Genomic DNA, 13,589 nt, shown 5'->3' with positions numbered 1-13,589 from the left:
GGAGGAAGATTCCAGTAACTTCTTCACTTCCTATTTAGAAATACGCAGTTTTACCTGCTGGTTCAGCTTCTTTAGTTCTCTATTTCTTTTGAAAATGTGTGTGTGTGACTGGGACCCTGCTGATCTGAGTTCAGGGCAGTGAAACAGAAATAACTTTAAATTAATACCAGTAGAATAAAAGACATATTTTCTACCCAACAATACAGGCATCTTCTGTGAAGCACTGGGACAAAGTCAACCTAACTCTACTGCATTTGAAGTTTTTATTAGTTCTCATGCTCTTTACTTTGTCTTGTTAGGGGCATTGTGTATGAGGATGAAAAAAGGTGCTGACAACTCCTTAATAAATGAAAATTAATGGCCATAAGTTGACATCAAGTACCCTTATGTATGTGACTTAGATTTTTCAGAGACTTTGTCTGAAACAAGTTAGTTATAAGTCAAACACCTTCATTTTGCAAGTTTATTAGCAGTTTGTTTATTCTTCTAAATACCAAATATTAAGCATTTCAGTAATGACTTCACTTACTAATTGTTCTTTTAAGGCTTCTTTCAATCTTACAAGTTATAACCTACAGCAGATACAAACCATGTTTTAATTGTTATATGATAAAGCACAGCTAGCTTATCTTCTTTATCAATATTAGAATATACAAATGCATTTTAACTCATACTTTCCAAATCAATATTTAAGACTAGTGAATTGGAAGATAATCTTTTGGGTGCTTATGCCTTTCTTCAGGCCTGAAACTGGAGAAGCAAATTCCAAAAGGAATGGTCAGCTTGTGCTGACTCCTCCAATTTTAACTAGATATTCAGAGCATTTTAAAAATAAGACAGTTGGTACCTGGGCAACAGATGAGAAAGAGCATGGGAAGTAAGATAATTATCTTTGTGAAAGGACAGAGCAAGGCAGGTAAGTTATGGTTTGTGAAGAAAAGAAAAAAAAAACCAAGGCCAAGTACAAAGCAAATTTTTGCCTAGTATGTATTTTTTTAAATTCAGAATTAAGGGTTCAACTCACAGATTTGTCTTCAGAAGTCATTCTGCAAATCTTCCCTCGAGGATCAGCACTGAAGTCTCAGAGAGCATGTAGATATTTTTCCAGAATCACTCCTTATCTGGTTTTATCTTACATTAAAGGGCAACTCTGACATGTAACACACAGTTGCCATGACAGTTTTAAGTAAACTGGACGAATTAGAACCTCCTCTTAGCTCTATTCCTCTTACTGCCTCTGTCCACAAATGAGGTCTGGGTTATGAGTTTAGACCAAACCATTGCAGTTACTACAAAATCTTGAAATGTTTGTGCAAACATAGTCACATCCTTTGGAGTTGAAATAGATACATCAAATATCAATTAAGAAAGAATTTCTATCACTACTGAAGCTTTTTGACTGATGAGAAGTCACTGATGAAACTTTAATTTTGGCTATATTTCTAACAGTGTGACTGATAAAGTCACATTTTGTCAGTTGGCACTTGGATCATTTCAATGCCTTTGATTCTTTTTATTCCCAGCGATGGAAAAGAGCATACAGGATTTTAATGACACATTTTATCTGTGTAGATAAAATGCAGAGTTGGTAGCCATTCTTCCTTCTCACAACTGGATAAATTTAGCAAGCAGCAGACAGCCTGACCCATGTTGTGTAGGCCAAATGCAATTTGTAGACAAGTATAGGTTTTTAAATAATATCTTGGCTTCCCTTACACTGAAATCTTAGGACTGACAGATAATCAAGAAAAAAAGCATGTGATCAAGAAGGGAATTAGCTGTCTGCTGATAAATCTTCTGCAAGGCACATATGTAAGTAACCACACACCATTTATTTACAAGGAGAAATAAAGAAGATTTTTTTAAGCAGTAAGGTTTCTCTGCTGCCATATATTATCAACCAAATAAGCTTTTGAAGACTAGAAGGGAATCCAAACCTTCTTAATCCAAGAATAAAAGGTTCACCAGTAGTTTTAAATGAGGAAAGCTTTAAATAACATCATAAAATAATCACAACCTTTCACTCACCATGTAATTTCTGGAAAAAAATCCTTAGGTAATTTGTATTTGAAAGTAATTTTCAAAGGTATCTGTTTTGAAAGTCATATTCTGTCATACTTCTGCTTGATTCAAAGTTATTTAAATAGAAGTACCAACTTCATTTGTTAAACTAACAAGTTGCAGATAATGCCAGTAGACAGGAAAGGAGGGAGGAAATTCCTTTCTTGTAGAACTGGTGTCTTGACAATTCTGCTGTGGATTTAATCTCTGTATCATTTAATAGGATTTAGAAGCCCAGATTTTAATAAGAGAGAGTAATGGCCTAATCTGAGGAGAAGAAAACCCAAACAACCAGAGTCTGCTGAGAAACAAGAAGTGTTTGTTACCTTCAGCCAGAGATTTGTGATACCCTCAGCAGGCTGAGCACTGAGCACTAAGGGGGTGTTGTCTGGGCTCCTGCTTTGAAGCCTGTTGGATCTGAGAAACCTGTTAAGATAATGTGTTCCAGGAACAGCATTTCTTCAGCTTCGGACCTGAGCTTCAGACCTACAGTAACCAAAAGCAACCTCGTGATCTGAGAAGCTGTTACACTATGCACACTGACAGGATCATCAGAATTCTTGGTAGTATCTATTGTACTCTGAAAAAGAAATTTAAAAAAGCAAGCTTCTACTCTCAGTTTACAAAACATGTACAGTTGGATCATTTATTTTTTTTTTTAAACTTTCAGGTGTTTTTTTTTCTGCACAATGTCACTTTTTCATACATAATAATGATACAATATCAATCTTAGTTTTGGTAGCCTTCAGTATCAAAAGTATAACTGTAACATTTTAAAAGTTGCATTTACATAACTGGCACATTGAGTAAGATTTTTTAAAGGTCTAGTAGTAATAACTATACAATGTCTAGAAAAATACTATGTTGATTTTAAAAGAAGCAGTATGAAATTTTATTATATAGTACAAAGTCAGGTTAAAAATGTCTCTAAAGATGGCATTATTATAAATAATCCATTGATCTCAGTTTATATCGTGTCATTTCTAGGAGAAATGTTCAAAAATACCTCACCCCTCTTCCAAGCTTTTATCAAAATTGAATAATCCTCAAGGTACTTTACACAACAGGATTCACTTTAATAAAGTATTTACTGCAAAGTTCGTGATCGCCAGGATATAAAGCTGAAATACGTATTTCCAGCATAGCAGGAGGTAACCACAAAGGCAAAGAACTGTTGAGAGAGAGGAAAAAACAGATTAGGAAATAAAGATATTTGAAAGTATTGTAATTTCTAAGGGAAAAAAAAAAATAGTTATGGGACTTGGGAAAAAGGAAAATAGCAAGCTGAGAAAAAATGGCACACTCTCACCTTGCGCTTGTGTGGCCATCACAGCCAGCACTGTGTAAAAGTAAGCTTACACTATGCCTAGAAATATGGGCTTGGAGCAGACAAAACATGACATATTTCAACTTTTTATATATATTCCTCATTATATGGACAATGTGAGCTCAAGCTAGCACTCCTACCCTGCTGCTGTGTTTCAGATATTGCTCACAGCCCACCTGTACCCCAGCACGGCTCACAATGCATCTGTTTGCTTACAGAGAAAGCTTGGATTTAAATGCAGGCCCAGACATGTTGTCAAACAGCACTGCTGATTAGCTTACCAATTTCAGAGGTCCTCTACTGATGGATAAAGATATTCCTCAGTGGCAGCAACCACGCTGTCATATTACTACATTGTCAGAAATTGATACCATTATAAGCCTTCTATAGCAGGCTAGGTTTATTTCACTTGTACTGATAAAGTCCAATTCAGCACTAGTGCTTAAGTTCCTGTTAATCACTGCATGTTGTTCAAAACAGACAATATTCAACATGGTCTTAACGAAAATACCAGAATGTTTTGTGCTAGTAACTGAATCAAGTAAAGCTGTCACTGCAAATAAGATTAACACCACTTTTCTAAGAGCTGAGCAATTATAGGACAAGAAGGAACCAAACACAAGTTATAGGCAGGAAATTTCAATTAGATATTAGGGGAAAAAAAAAACCCAGCACACAGTGTGAGTAATCAAACGCAGGCATTGTGGAATGGCCATATTTGGAAATACTCAAATTCAAGTGGACAAGGCCCTGGTAAGCTGATATGAGTTAGCCCAGCTGTAGGAGTGGAGAGAGTTGGGCCAGATGGCTTCCAAGAAGTCCCTTCCAGCCTAAAAATATTTTATGATTCTACAGTTGTTCCTGGCTTATATGCCATCATTGGCATGGGTAGGCACTGCTGAGCACAGTAGGCACTGTGATGCTCACATGCTGAGCATCCAGGCAGAAATCTAAGCCTTTTAACAGGGGGCTCTTGGTGAGCATTGTCTAATGCTAATTTAATCTCTAACTCCAAAAAACTGTAGATGGTGATGTAAAATCTTATTACAATAAAATACTGGAGCATTCTTCTTTTTCCAATGATTTTGTTTCTTATTAAATAAAAGCTCCATCTAAAATCTTTCTAACAGAATGACTACTGGGGATAGATGATTTGCTAAATCCTCTATCCCTGAAACCCTTAATGGATTTTGAAAGCAAGAATCCACATTTAATAGTTTATTTAGACACTGTGTTAGATAAACATTATTAGGAAGTATTAGAAGAGAATCCAAACCTCCCATGAGACACTGAGCAGTCATGCATTTTGCATAAAACCTGAATCAGCATGGAAGCTTTATCTAGCAGCAAGCAAGTTCCTGTCAGCTGCAGTGGCTGAGTAACAGATCTGTAGTTACAAACTGCCAAGAGAAGACCCTGAACACCACTGAAATGACAGGGATTTAATGATCCAATTCCCAGGACAAAAACAGAGCAGGTGCTCATAGTTCCTGTGTTCATGGCCATACAAAAAAAGCTTCAGACAGGATTTGTGAATAGTCAGTAGGACAACTGCAGAAGCATGAACACTCACTAATTTGGAATTCCTGTATACAATTGAATTTGACTCCTGTTGCCACAACATGAAATAAATTCTTCTACAACTCCCTTCACTTTGCTAGGGAATGTGTTCACCTAACTCAAAAAGTTAGGCTGATTTCTATTCCTTTTTTGTTTTAAGTTATTTTTTGTCCACTTTCACTGTTTTGGATTTCTAAATCTAAGCACTAAGATAGTAATGTCAGACTAATTAGTGATTTAATCATGTTACATGATTTTTCACATGTTGCTCTTGCAACTCAAAGGAAAGATTATCAAAAGTTGAAGCTGTAACAGGAAGATCAGTGTGGAAACAGCAATACCATTCCAGGGCTTTCTCCAAGGTGCTGTGTGGACAGTGTGGACAGTGTGGACAATAGCTCAGGCCACAGGAAGCTGAATGCATCTTGTGCATAAGTATGCAAAGTTAGCTGAGTTAGTTTAAACTGCTTTTGAAGTTGTCCAGGTGCATTGGGGTGACTCGATGCTCACACAATCTTTTTTTGTCTGTTCTGATGTGCAGGCTCTGACCTCAGCCAGAGAGCTGGTTATAAATGGGGGCAAGGGAGGAGGAAATCAGTGTGATCTTAAAAACATTACTGCCTTTTCTGATGTGACTGTCATCTCCTGGTGAAATTTCTAGTCACCTCTAAAAACTATGAACTAAATTGCAGCTACTTATAGGTTTTGCATGTGACCCCTATTACTCTGCAGCTTTTCAAAATGCAGAACACCTGCAACTTCAACCCATACTTCCAACGAGTTTTCATTTGCTATAACTTTACTGGATGTAGAATTGATTTAAACAAAAATTGAACTCACTGAAGAAGCTGCCCAGCTGTTGTAATTGTGATTGTCCAGATCTTTGGTAACTGAAGATGCATCTACAATGGCAGCAATGAGATACAAAACAAAGGCACTTCCATTAAAACACAAACCCTGTTGAAAAGACAAACATACATCATTAATATGAACAGGCATTCGTTTTCCAGCATTACAAAACTCTCTTCTGAAATACAGTGAACACATGCAGTGTACACCAGAAATGTCATTCTTAACTAACATTTTTAACTTTTTGTCTTTGTCAATGTTTCTATCTGTAAGATTAAGATTTAACTGCTTTGAAAATCCATAAACATTGAACGATATTTTGGACAAACTGTTCTGTCCATCACACTAAATCCAGAAAAGTCTTAAAGTCGGTGTGCCGTGATTTTCCAGAAGTGAAAGTAAGGACTCAGTTTGGTTACCACAATTGAAGAGTTAGGCAGTAAGAATATGACTCTACATGATAAAAAACAAACAAAGAAACAAGATCAAACTGCACTTTGATTACACTTCTAACCTACACAAAGATAGGAACCAACAACTCCTGGCATATGGAGAGTATTTATAAAGCTTCCAAAACTTTGTCTTCTACACTACTGAAGGACATAAAGAGAGTGACTTTTTTTCTCAGCTGTATTCTTCCATCTCTCAGTACCTTTCACTTCTGCCTGTTTTTAAGTGGAGAAAGAAGCAGGTAAATCCAAGTAGGAGAAGAGTCTGACTGGACTACATGGGTCTTCATGTAGTCATGGCAGATAATGCATTTTCTCTTTCAAGAGGCAAAGTTAATGTCTCAGGGTACTTATATTTATTACTAAGAAAGAAGCAAAGCAGATAACAATGACCTCACATAACCCTACAGAGAGCAAACAAAAAGTTTGTTTGGTATTTGCATGTGAGAGAGAACAGGAAAGGAAGAGAGAACAGATGTCTAAGAAGATGAAAAATGTATGTATGAAACTTTGTCCTTTGCTTTTTTACTACTTGGTCATGGAAGTTTCTTCTTGAAAAAAGAAAAGTTAAATCCTTTTAAACTCTACTCTGCTACTTGTCTAAGGCATACAAATTTGGTGCCATGTTTAAGTGGAATGCCTCTGATATGCTTTGCATCTAGTTATAATTGCAGGAATGGGTAACTCAATATAGACCTGGTTTCCTCATGTACATAATCAGCTCCTTTCAGCTTCTGACCCCAGTTTGTCACTCCAGACTGTCACACAAATATAACCCCTAACTCTGTTGCTCTAGTTGCCTAAATATTGCCAAGCTGGTGCAACTCCAACTTACTAATCCCCACTGTGTGACCCAGTGGATGCTAGGAATTTATGCCAATTACCCACAATTTAATTCACTTTTAAGCAGCTTTGGCAAAATATAAAAAAAGCTGCAGCTCAAGAAGAGAAGTTAAGAAGGAACAGTGGAAAATATCCACCATCCTTCTATCCTTCCATCCATCCCTTCCCAGGGAACTGGGCTGGGCAGTGCCTCAGCACTCAGATGGAGTCCAAGGACTGGCACTTGAGATTTGATTCACACACTTACAAATGAGTGGGGGTTCATCTCACCTATATCAGCTTGTCTAATAAAAGGTACTATATCTATCCACAGATCTCTCCCCTTGTTTTATCTGGGCAGTACAGCAATAAAATATCAAATTGTCAATTTTAGGATGAGATGCCAACAATTGGCAGGTTCTGGTGAACTTCTGTAAAGCACTGATTTAGAAACCCCAAACTTGATTACCTAGAGTATTTGTTGTTATTTTCAGATTTCCCATTCCAAAAAGACTCAATTACCCTGGAAAGCTACAAATCCCTGCAATATCTTGTCATGTAGAAAAAAGAGAAAAGCACATAATTTCTGCAAAGTGCTGCTCTGGGAAATAACACTGTTGGGGAAGATGGAATGTAGTGCAAGCTGATTGGGCCTTTGCTGCCAATATATTACTCAAACCAAATGGTTCATGCTAAATTACCATCTGCTTCTTAAATTCAAATTCACCAGATTTTAAAAGCTTCCATTGATTGTTTTAGCAAAAAACTTGCACTATGAAGCAGAGTCAGTTTTGAAGCACATCTTTTGGGTTAATTTGCAGTAAAAGTAACTGCATCTGAAGCAATTTGGTAATGTGCTTAACCTGCAAAAAGTGAATTTATGACAGAGATGTCCAGATGTAATTTTGGATACTGCGTACAATAGGAGCAGTTTGAGCTAACTGTCACCTAAGGAAGCACAGCAATAACTGGCAGATACTGAAATTCAGGATTCTTCATAGAATAGGGTAAAGGTGGGTGTGAACTCCCTCAAAAAGGTGTGTGTCATGCTCTTTCTAACAAAGACTTTAAAAGCACCTCTCTGAAAAGAGACTCAACGTTCCTCTTGGCCATACAGGAGCAGCAAAGGACCAGTTCAAGGGCTGTTTCCAAAAGCTCTGTTACCGAAAGCTCTTTTAATACCTTAGGGCAAAACAAGCTGGAACACAAGCATCTTTTATTTGTTTTGTATTTATTTTCTCTTTAAATGACCCTTTTATATAAAAGGAGACTACATTTTGGACTTACATTTATTTGGAACTCAGAGCAAGAAATATACTCAATATGAAATAGAAACAAATCAAATATTCCAGTTTGTCTGCCACATAGATCAGTGGCAACTCATTTATGTGCAGTTGCCTCATAATAGCATTCAACAGATGAAAGAAGGGTAATGACCAAAGCTTTATTCAAATGGATATAAAGATGCTTTCCCTTTGAATGTACTTTACTTACATGTAATGCAATGGGAAAAAAAAAACCCCACACCTTTAAATATACCCAGATACATTACTGCTGTAATTGAAATAATCCAACATTTCTATAGCAGTGTTACAGCCTTAATGGTAATTGCTGGTTATGAAACTCGAAAATAGAGAAGCTATCTGAACATAATCCTGGTTGTTCTTATTAGTAATTGCTATAGCTGGCTATTTATTGCTGCAGCAAATGGGAACACTAAAAGAGGAGAGTATTCTAGTATTCAATTTTAGTCACATGCACAATATAGCTGATAACAGGCTGTTAGCAACACAGAAGTCAAATACATTTCATCATAGAAATAACAGAATCCTAGTCAATAATATTTAGCTGTTAAAAAAAAAAATAACAGTATCTCACTGTATCCAACAAATGTAAAGATGAAATTTATAGTGATTCTTAGATGGGTCACAAATAGCCAGTTGGCTGAAATGACAATGACTTTTAGGATCTACTATCCCGAAGACCAGGATGTTATGCAAATGAGGTAAAAATATACTGTTGAGAGTTAGAGCTGGCCAGGTTTGCTCAAACCATAAAAACTGGATCTGCATTTTAAGTGCCTGTGAATTTTTTCTGTAATTACAGTAGCTGTTTATCTGATTTGCTTTAACTCTTGAGCTCAAAGCAAAGGATTACATGGTACATCCTTTACATGGTACATATTTTACATATAAATAATTTTCAGCACCATTTTCACAGTAGACTACATATGGATTGTCAGAGTGTTGCTCCCTCTGAACTATCCTTGCTTTAACTTCAGCAGAGGAAGACTCATGTTTTAAGAGCCCAAGTTCTGCTTCTAATGCATGGTGTTGATTCCAGTAGGGATTTCTGCTGTTTAAGCCATATGGCCAAGTCTGTTACCTCAGAGGCAGCAACAGACTCATTCTTCATGGGACATAACCACTACAGAGAGAAAAAAGAGGTCACTGTGCATAAGTATCAGTCACACACACATTAAAAATCAAGTCACTACATCAATGGCTGAACAAAATGGTGAAACATCACAGAAAAAGTGCTTTGAATGTGTCTGGGTAGTTTGAAAGTTAAACACTGCAGCCACACAGTAATCAGGGAAAAATCTGCAAAGAGTACAAGTAGAGTTGGTAAAATATACATGTAGAATGCACCAATATTTTATTCTCTTCAAAACCCAGCAAAGCTGGAACAACAAAGAGTGGGTATATTTACCACCATGGTCCATGGCACCTGGGGGATCCTGGTGTAGGTCATTGTCATGTAGATGATCAGAAAGAAGACGGTGAGAACCCAGTAAAACACAGCTACAAACATCACCCAGCCAAAGGCTGGATAGAGAAAGTATTCTGTTCCAGCAATCAGGGTCCACACCAGCAGCCCCAGCACCTGCAAAAGTTATGGGGAAGAAAGAAAACTGTCACACAATTCTAGACCTCAGACTGCTGTTCACATGAACCATTTGATGAGCTGAATGGGGATGCTGCACTGACAAAATACTGATCTAACAAAAAAGAACATATAAAACTGGTATTGCTGTAGCAGGGTTTCACAAAGGGAAAGGCATCTTATCTGTTGATTTAGCCCAACCTTTAACTACTTTGGAGCCATACTTGCAGTGGTTTTACAGCTAGCTCCCAAAAGGATTGATTATTGTAACTTTCTTGCTGATGCATGAAGGCAAATGCTGCTGTTTTCCTGCCAGCAATGTCACTTTAGAAACAACAGCCTGTGAAAGACCACTGGGATCTTCAGGTTCTACCTGCCACAGTCACAGGTCACTTACTAGTTGGAGTGGAGCTCAGAATGGCCCACAGCTGCTCTGTGGATTGGCAGGCACCACAGACACAGAACAACTCGTAGACCCTGCTGTAAAAGGCTGTAGTAAAGTATCAACACCACTACAACATTTAACTGTAACTGGAGAAGAGCAAGTCAGATTGGGAATGTCATTATATTCCACAGCTCTTAAAACATCTCCCAGGTGACTTGACCCTAAGTAGTAGACAAGGACTCACACTCAAGCAAAGTTCTCAAGCAAACCAGTGGGAGAAAAACCTCCCTCCTGATGTGGCAGTCTGTTCAGATCTAAGACACAAAGAAATACACAAACCAGAGGTTTTAACATACTCTCTCCAGTTTTCTCCAATGCTAGGTGATCTCCAATGCATTAAAAGGAATGAGGAGCAAGCAAAATGTAAGTCATATGACATAGGGAAAAAAAAGTGTGTTTTTCAAGTTGCCCAGCAACAAGAAAAATCTTTACCATAAAATAAAAGTGGCATTTTATACCTTAAAACAAACAAACAAACAAACAAACAAACAAACAAAAAAGCAAAGCTCATTCCACACACTTTATTAGACTCAAATGTGGGAACTAAAATTCCTGTATTTGCAACAAGGTTTAACTCTTTCTGCTCTATCTGGACTATGGTGAAATTATCTAGCAGTGAGAAATGGAAGGATTACAAAATTAAAGCAAATAGCAGCGCATTTAACACACAAGAGCCACAGCTGGACAGCCTAAAGTACCTTCTACCCCAATATTCTATCTCCAGCAGCAGTTAGTACCAGACACCTGAGGAAATACATTAAAGAACAGACCATCAACAGCAATATTTCCTTGGACTACCTTCCTCAGCCCTCAGGACTGTGCAGTAAAGGGACTTCCTGAGCTGGTGGTGACATCTTTGTCATCAACACACCCTGACAGCAGATGATGGTTTTGCAACAGCTTCATTTGCACAAGAGCCAATCCTATTCCCATGCAAGCTGCTGGCCATGGTCACATTTACATTTACATTTGCAGAACTGAACATACATACAATGTTTTGAGATTTATCATTCATGTTTACAATGCAAAACTATACTGTTATAGAAAAGCTTCTTGTCATTGGTCCTCCTACCACCTTGTATCTGTTTGTCTTCAATTCATCCTCCAAACTGCCACACAAACTTAATTCAGCCCTCTACCATGTATTGACAGTAGATTAGATGTATGTTATTTGTACATTCATCTACATGTACATCATGCATACATAAAAGCACTGTACTAATGTCTGTTTTATGGTTTGTTTGGAGTTTGCTTTTCTCTCTTAAGAGAGAAGGCATACAACGGTCTGTTTAAGAGCATTTTCCCCCCAACGTTTTTACCAATACACCGATTTCTCTCCAACAGGAAGCTCTAGAACTGGAATAAAAAAATCCTGCTTTTCGCAGCATTCCAGGGGAGGGCAGCATTGCCAAGCAAGAACAGCTCAAACAGGGTTAAATGGAGCCTTTAAAACACATTATTTACAATGCAAAGTTACCGGTTCAGCAATGTTTCCCATAGTTCATTTTAATTCTACTTCCAACAACGTTTTACTAATAGTAGCAATTCAGTTAATAGCACCTCAAATTGCAAGAACTACCCACAATCAGATAAAAAGCAACTCAATTTTAGTGTAACAAGTGTTTTAACGCTAAACAATTTTGATAGACTGTTTAGCTAAAAAAAATTACCATTTTCATAGGATACAAAGTTGTTTTTCATTACACCCATACACTTGAATCCAAATTTAAATTCATCATCCAGAAATTATACAGATAAACAATTGATCTCATGCTTGATAAATAATTATTGAAGGCAGATTTATCCTAGGTCTGAGTATCTTATAAAATACCAAGAACAGAACCTATTTTGAATGTGAGGAAAAAAAAATAAAATTTAATCATTAAATACTCTTATAAGTGTTGGTTTTTAGAACACTTTTAAATATAGAAGTAGATTTCTCATGAAATGCACAGGACTATGAAAAATTTGTACTAAATGCAGTAAGATTGATAAGGATACCTCAGTTTATATAATGGATTGTTATTTGAAAGAGCAAAATCTTCACAAGTGGCAAATTATTAAAATTAAAAAGGAAAATTCTGAGGTTGCACAAGACCACTAATCTTATGTAACCACACACTAGAGCTAGCAAGACATTCCCTAGAACACAAGTATTCATGCTGGGCCCTGTTTTTTCCAGTAGTATTGTAACCCCTCTTCCAAGATCATTTTAATATTTAGGTGGCTATACACCTCATGTGTATTCTGAAGAATTGCTTTTAGCCTATGTTTTTAGCTGGCTTGTATCAATGGCAGAACAACTCACCCAGGCAATTGAGATGCACCACAGATGTTACAGATTTATATTCTTAACTGGTTCCTGCATCGTAACTTTGATGGGTTGCATATTAGAGCACATTTGACATTTTCAGTTAGATCCAGATACTCTTACAGCATATTACTGGAGCTGACAGGCTAAAATAATATTTCAGACTTCTTGATTAGATCTGAAAAGGTCAGATCAGCTCATGGTCAACAATTCACTCCGTGTAGTTAAATGGTATGGCAAATGGTTTCACTGCATATGTAAACATATGCAATAAATTGATATAAAGTTCACACTGGCCGTCAGCATCTACAAAATACCTCAGGAGCCAAAGGAATCCAGACATCTAGACAAGCCTTCCGTGATTAGCTGGTATTCTCAGCATGCTAAATACCGAGATTGTTTCTCTGGTGTTAAATGCCTGCCTTGTAATTTTCTGACTGCCCCTTACATGACAGCTTTGCTGTTCAACAGATCAGTACAAACTGGGTGACACTGCTGTATCTGCTGGAGCTGAGAATGCCACTTCTCCTACTGGTTTGGTATCACACCTCCCCACTGGGAAAAAGTGGACTGTATTCACATGTCACCTCAATGAGCATCCAGCATAGAGAATCTGGCAAGTGTTGACAGGCAAGCAATACTGGAAAGCCAACATCAGCAACAGCTGGGGAGTGAGCACAGATGGTGCACAGACACCTTCACTGCTCCAGATCAGCTCTAAGACAAGGCAGAAGGCTCCACCCAGGAACTGGGAAGGTCTCTTTCTCACTATGACCAGGTAGGCTAGAGTGTATTAGTAATAGCTAAGTATTTGGTTTTAATTTATGAGCAAGTCAGGATATGCTTAATTAGAATTACAGAAACATACTACTACTCTGG

The 13,589-nt window shown here is 37.4% G+C and overlaps 1 protein-coding gene across 2 annotated transcripts in view; it reads right to left on the bottom strand.

Moving 5' to 3' along the window:
- Positions 1-598: 598 nt before the first annotated feature.
- CMTM8 (CKLF like MARVEL transmembrane domain containing 8) overlaps positions 599-13,589 on the bottom strand; it is a 36,949-nt gene continuing 23,958 nt past the window's right edge. The window contains exons 2-4 of one of the 2 annotated variants that reach the window (XM_058814372.1): positions 9,781-9,954; positions 5,789-5,905; positions 599-3,232 (exon numbers count right to left, since the gene is read on the bottom strand). In XM_058814372.1, coding sequence (XP_058670355.1) covers positions 3,149-3,232; positions 5,789-5,905; positions 9,781-9,954 — 375 coding nt within the window. In that variant the 3' untranslated portion in view covers positions 599-3,148. The remainder of the gene's footprint in view (positions 3,233-5,788; positions 5,906-9,780; positions 9,955-13,589) is intronic. The other variant, XM_058814383.1, reaches the window with a different exon arrangement.

This window comes from Ammospiza caudacuta, chromosome 1 (assembly GCF_027887145.1).
Source record: "Ammospiza caudacuta isolate bAmmCau1 chromosome 1, bAmmCau1.pri, whole genome shotgun sequence".
NCBI lineage: Eukaryota > Metazoa > Chordata > Aves > Passeriformes > Passerellidae > Ammospiza > Ammospiza caudacuta.
The sequence above is the reverse complement of the archived record's forward strand: the minus strand, read 5'-3'. Positions and strand labels throughout refer to the sequence as shown.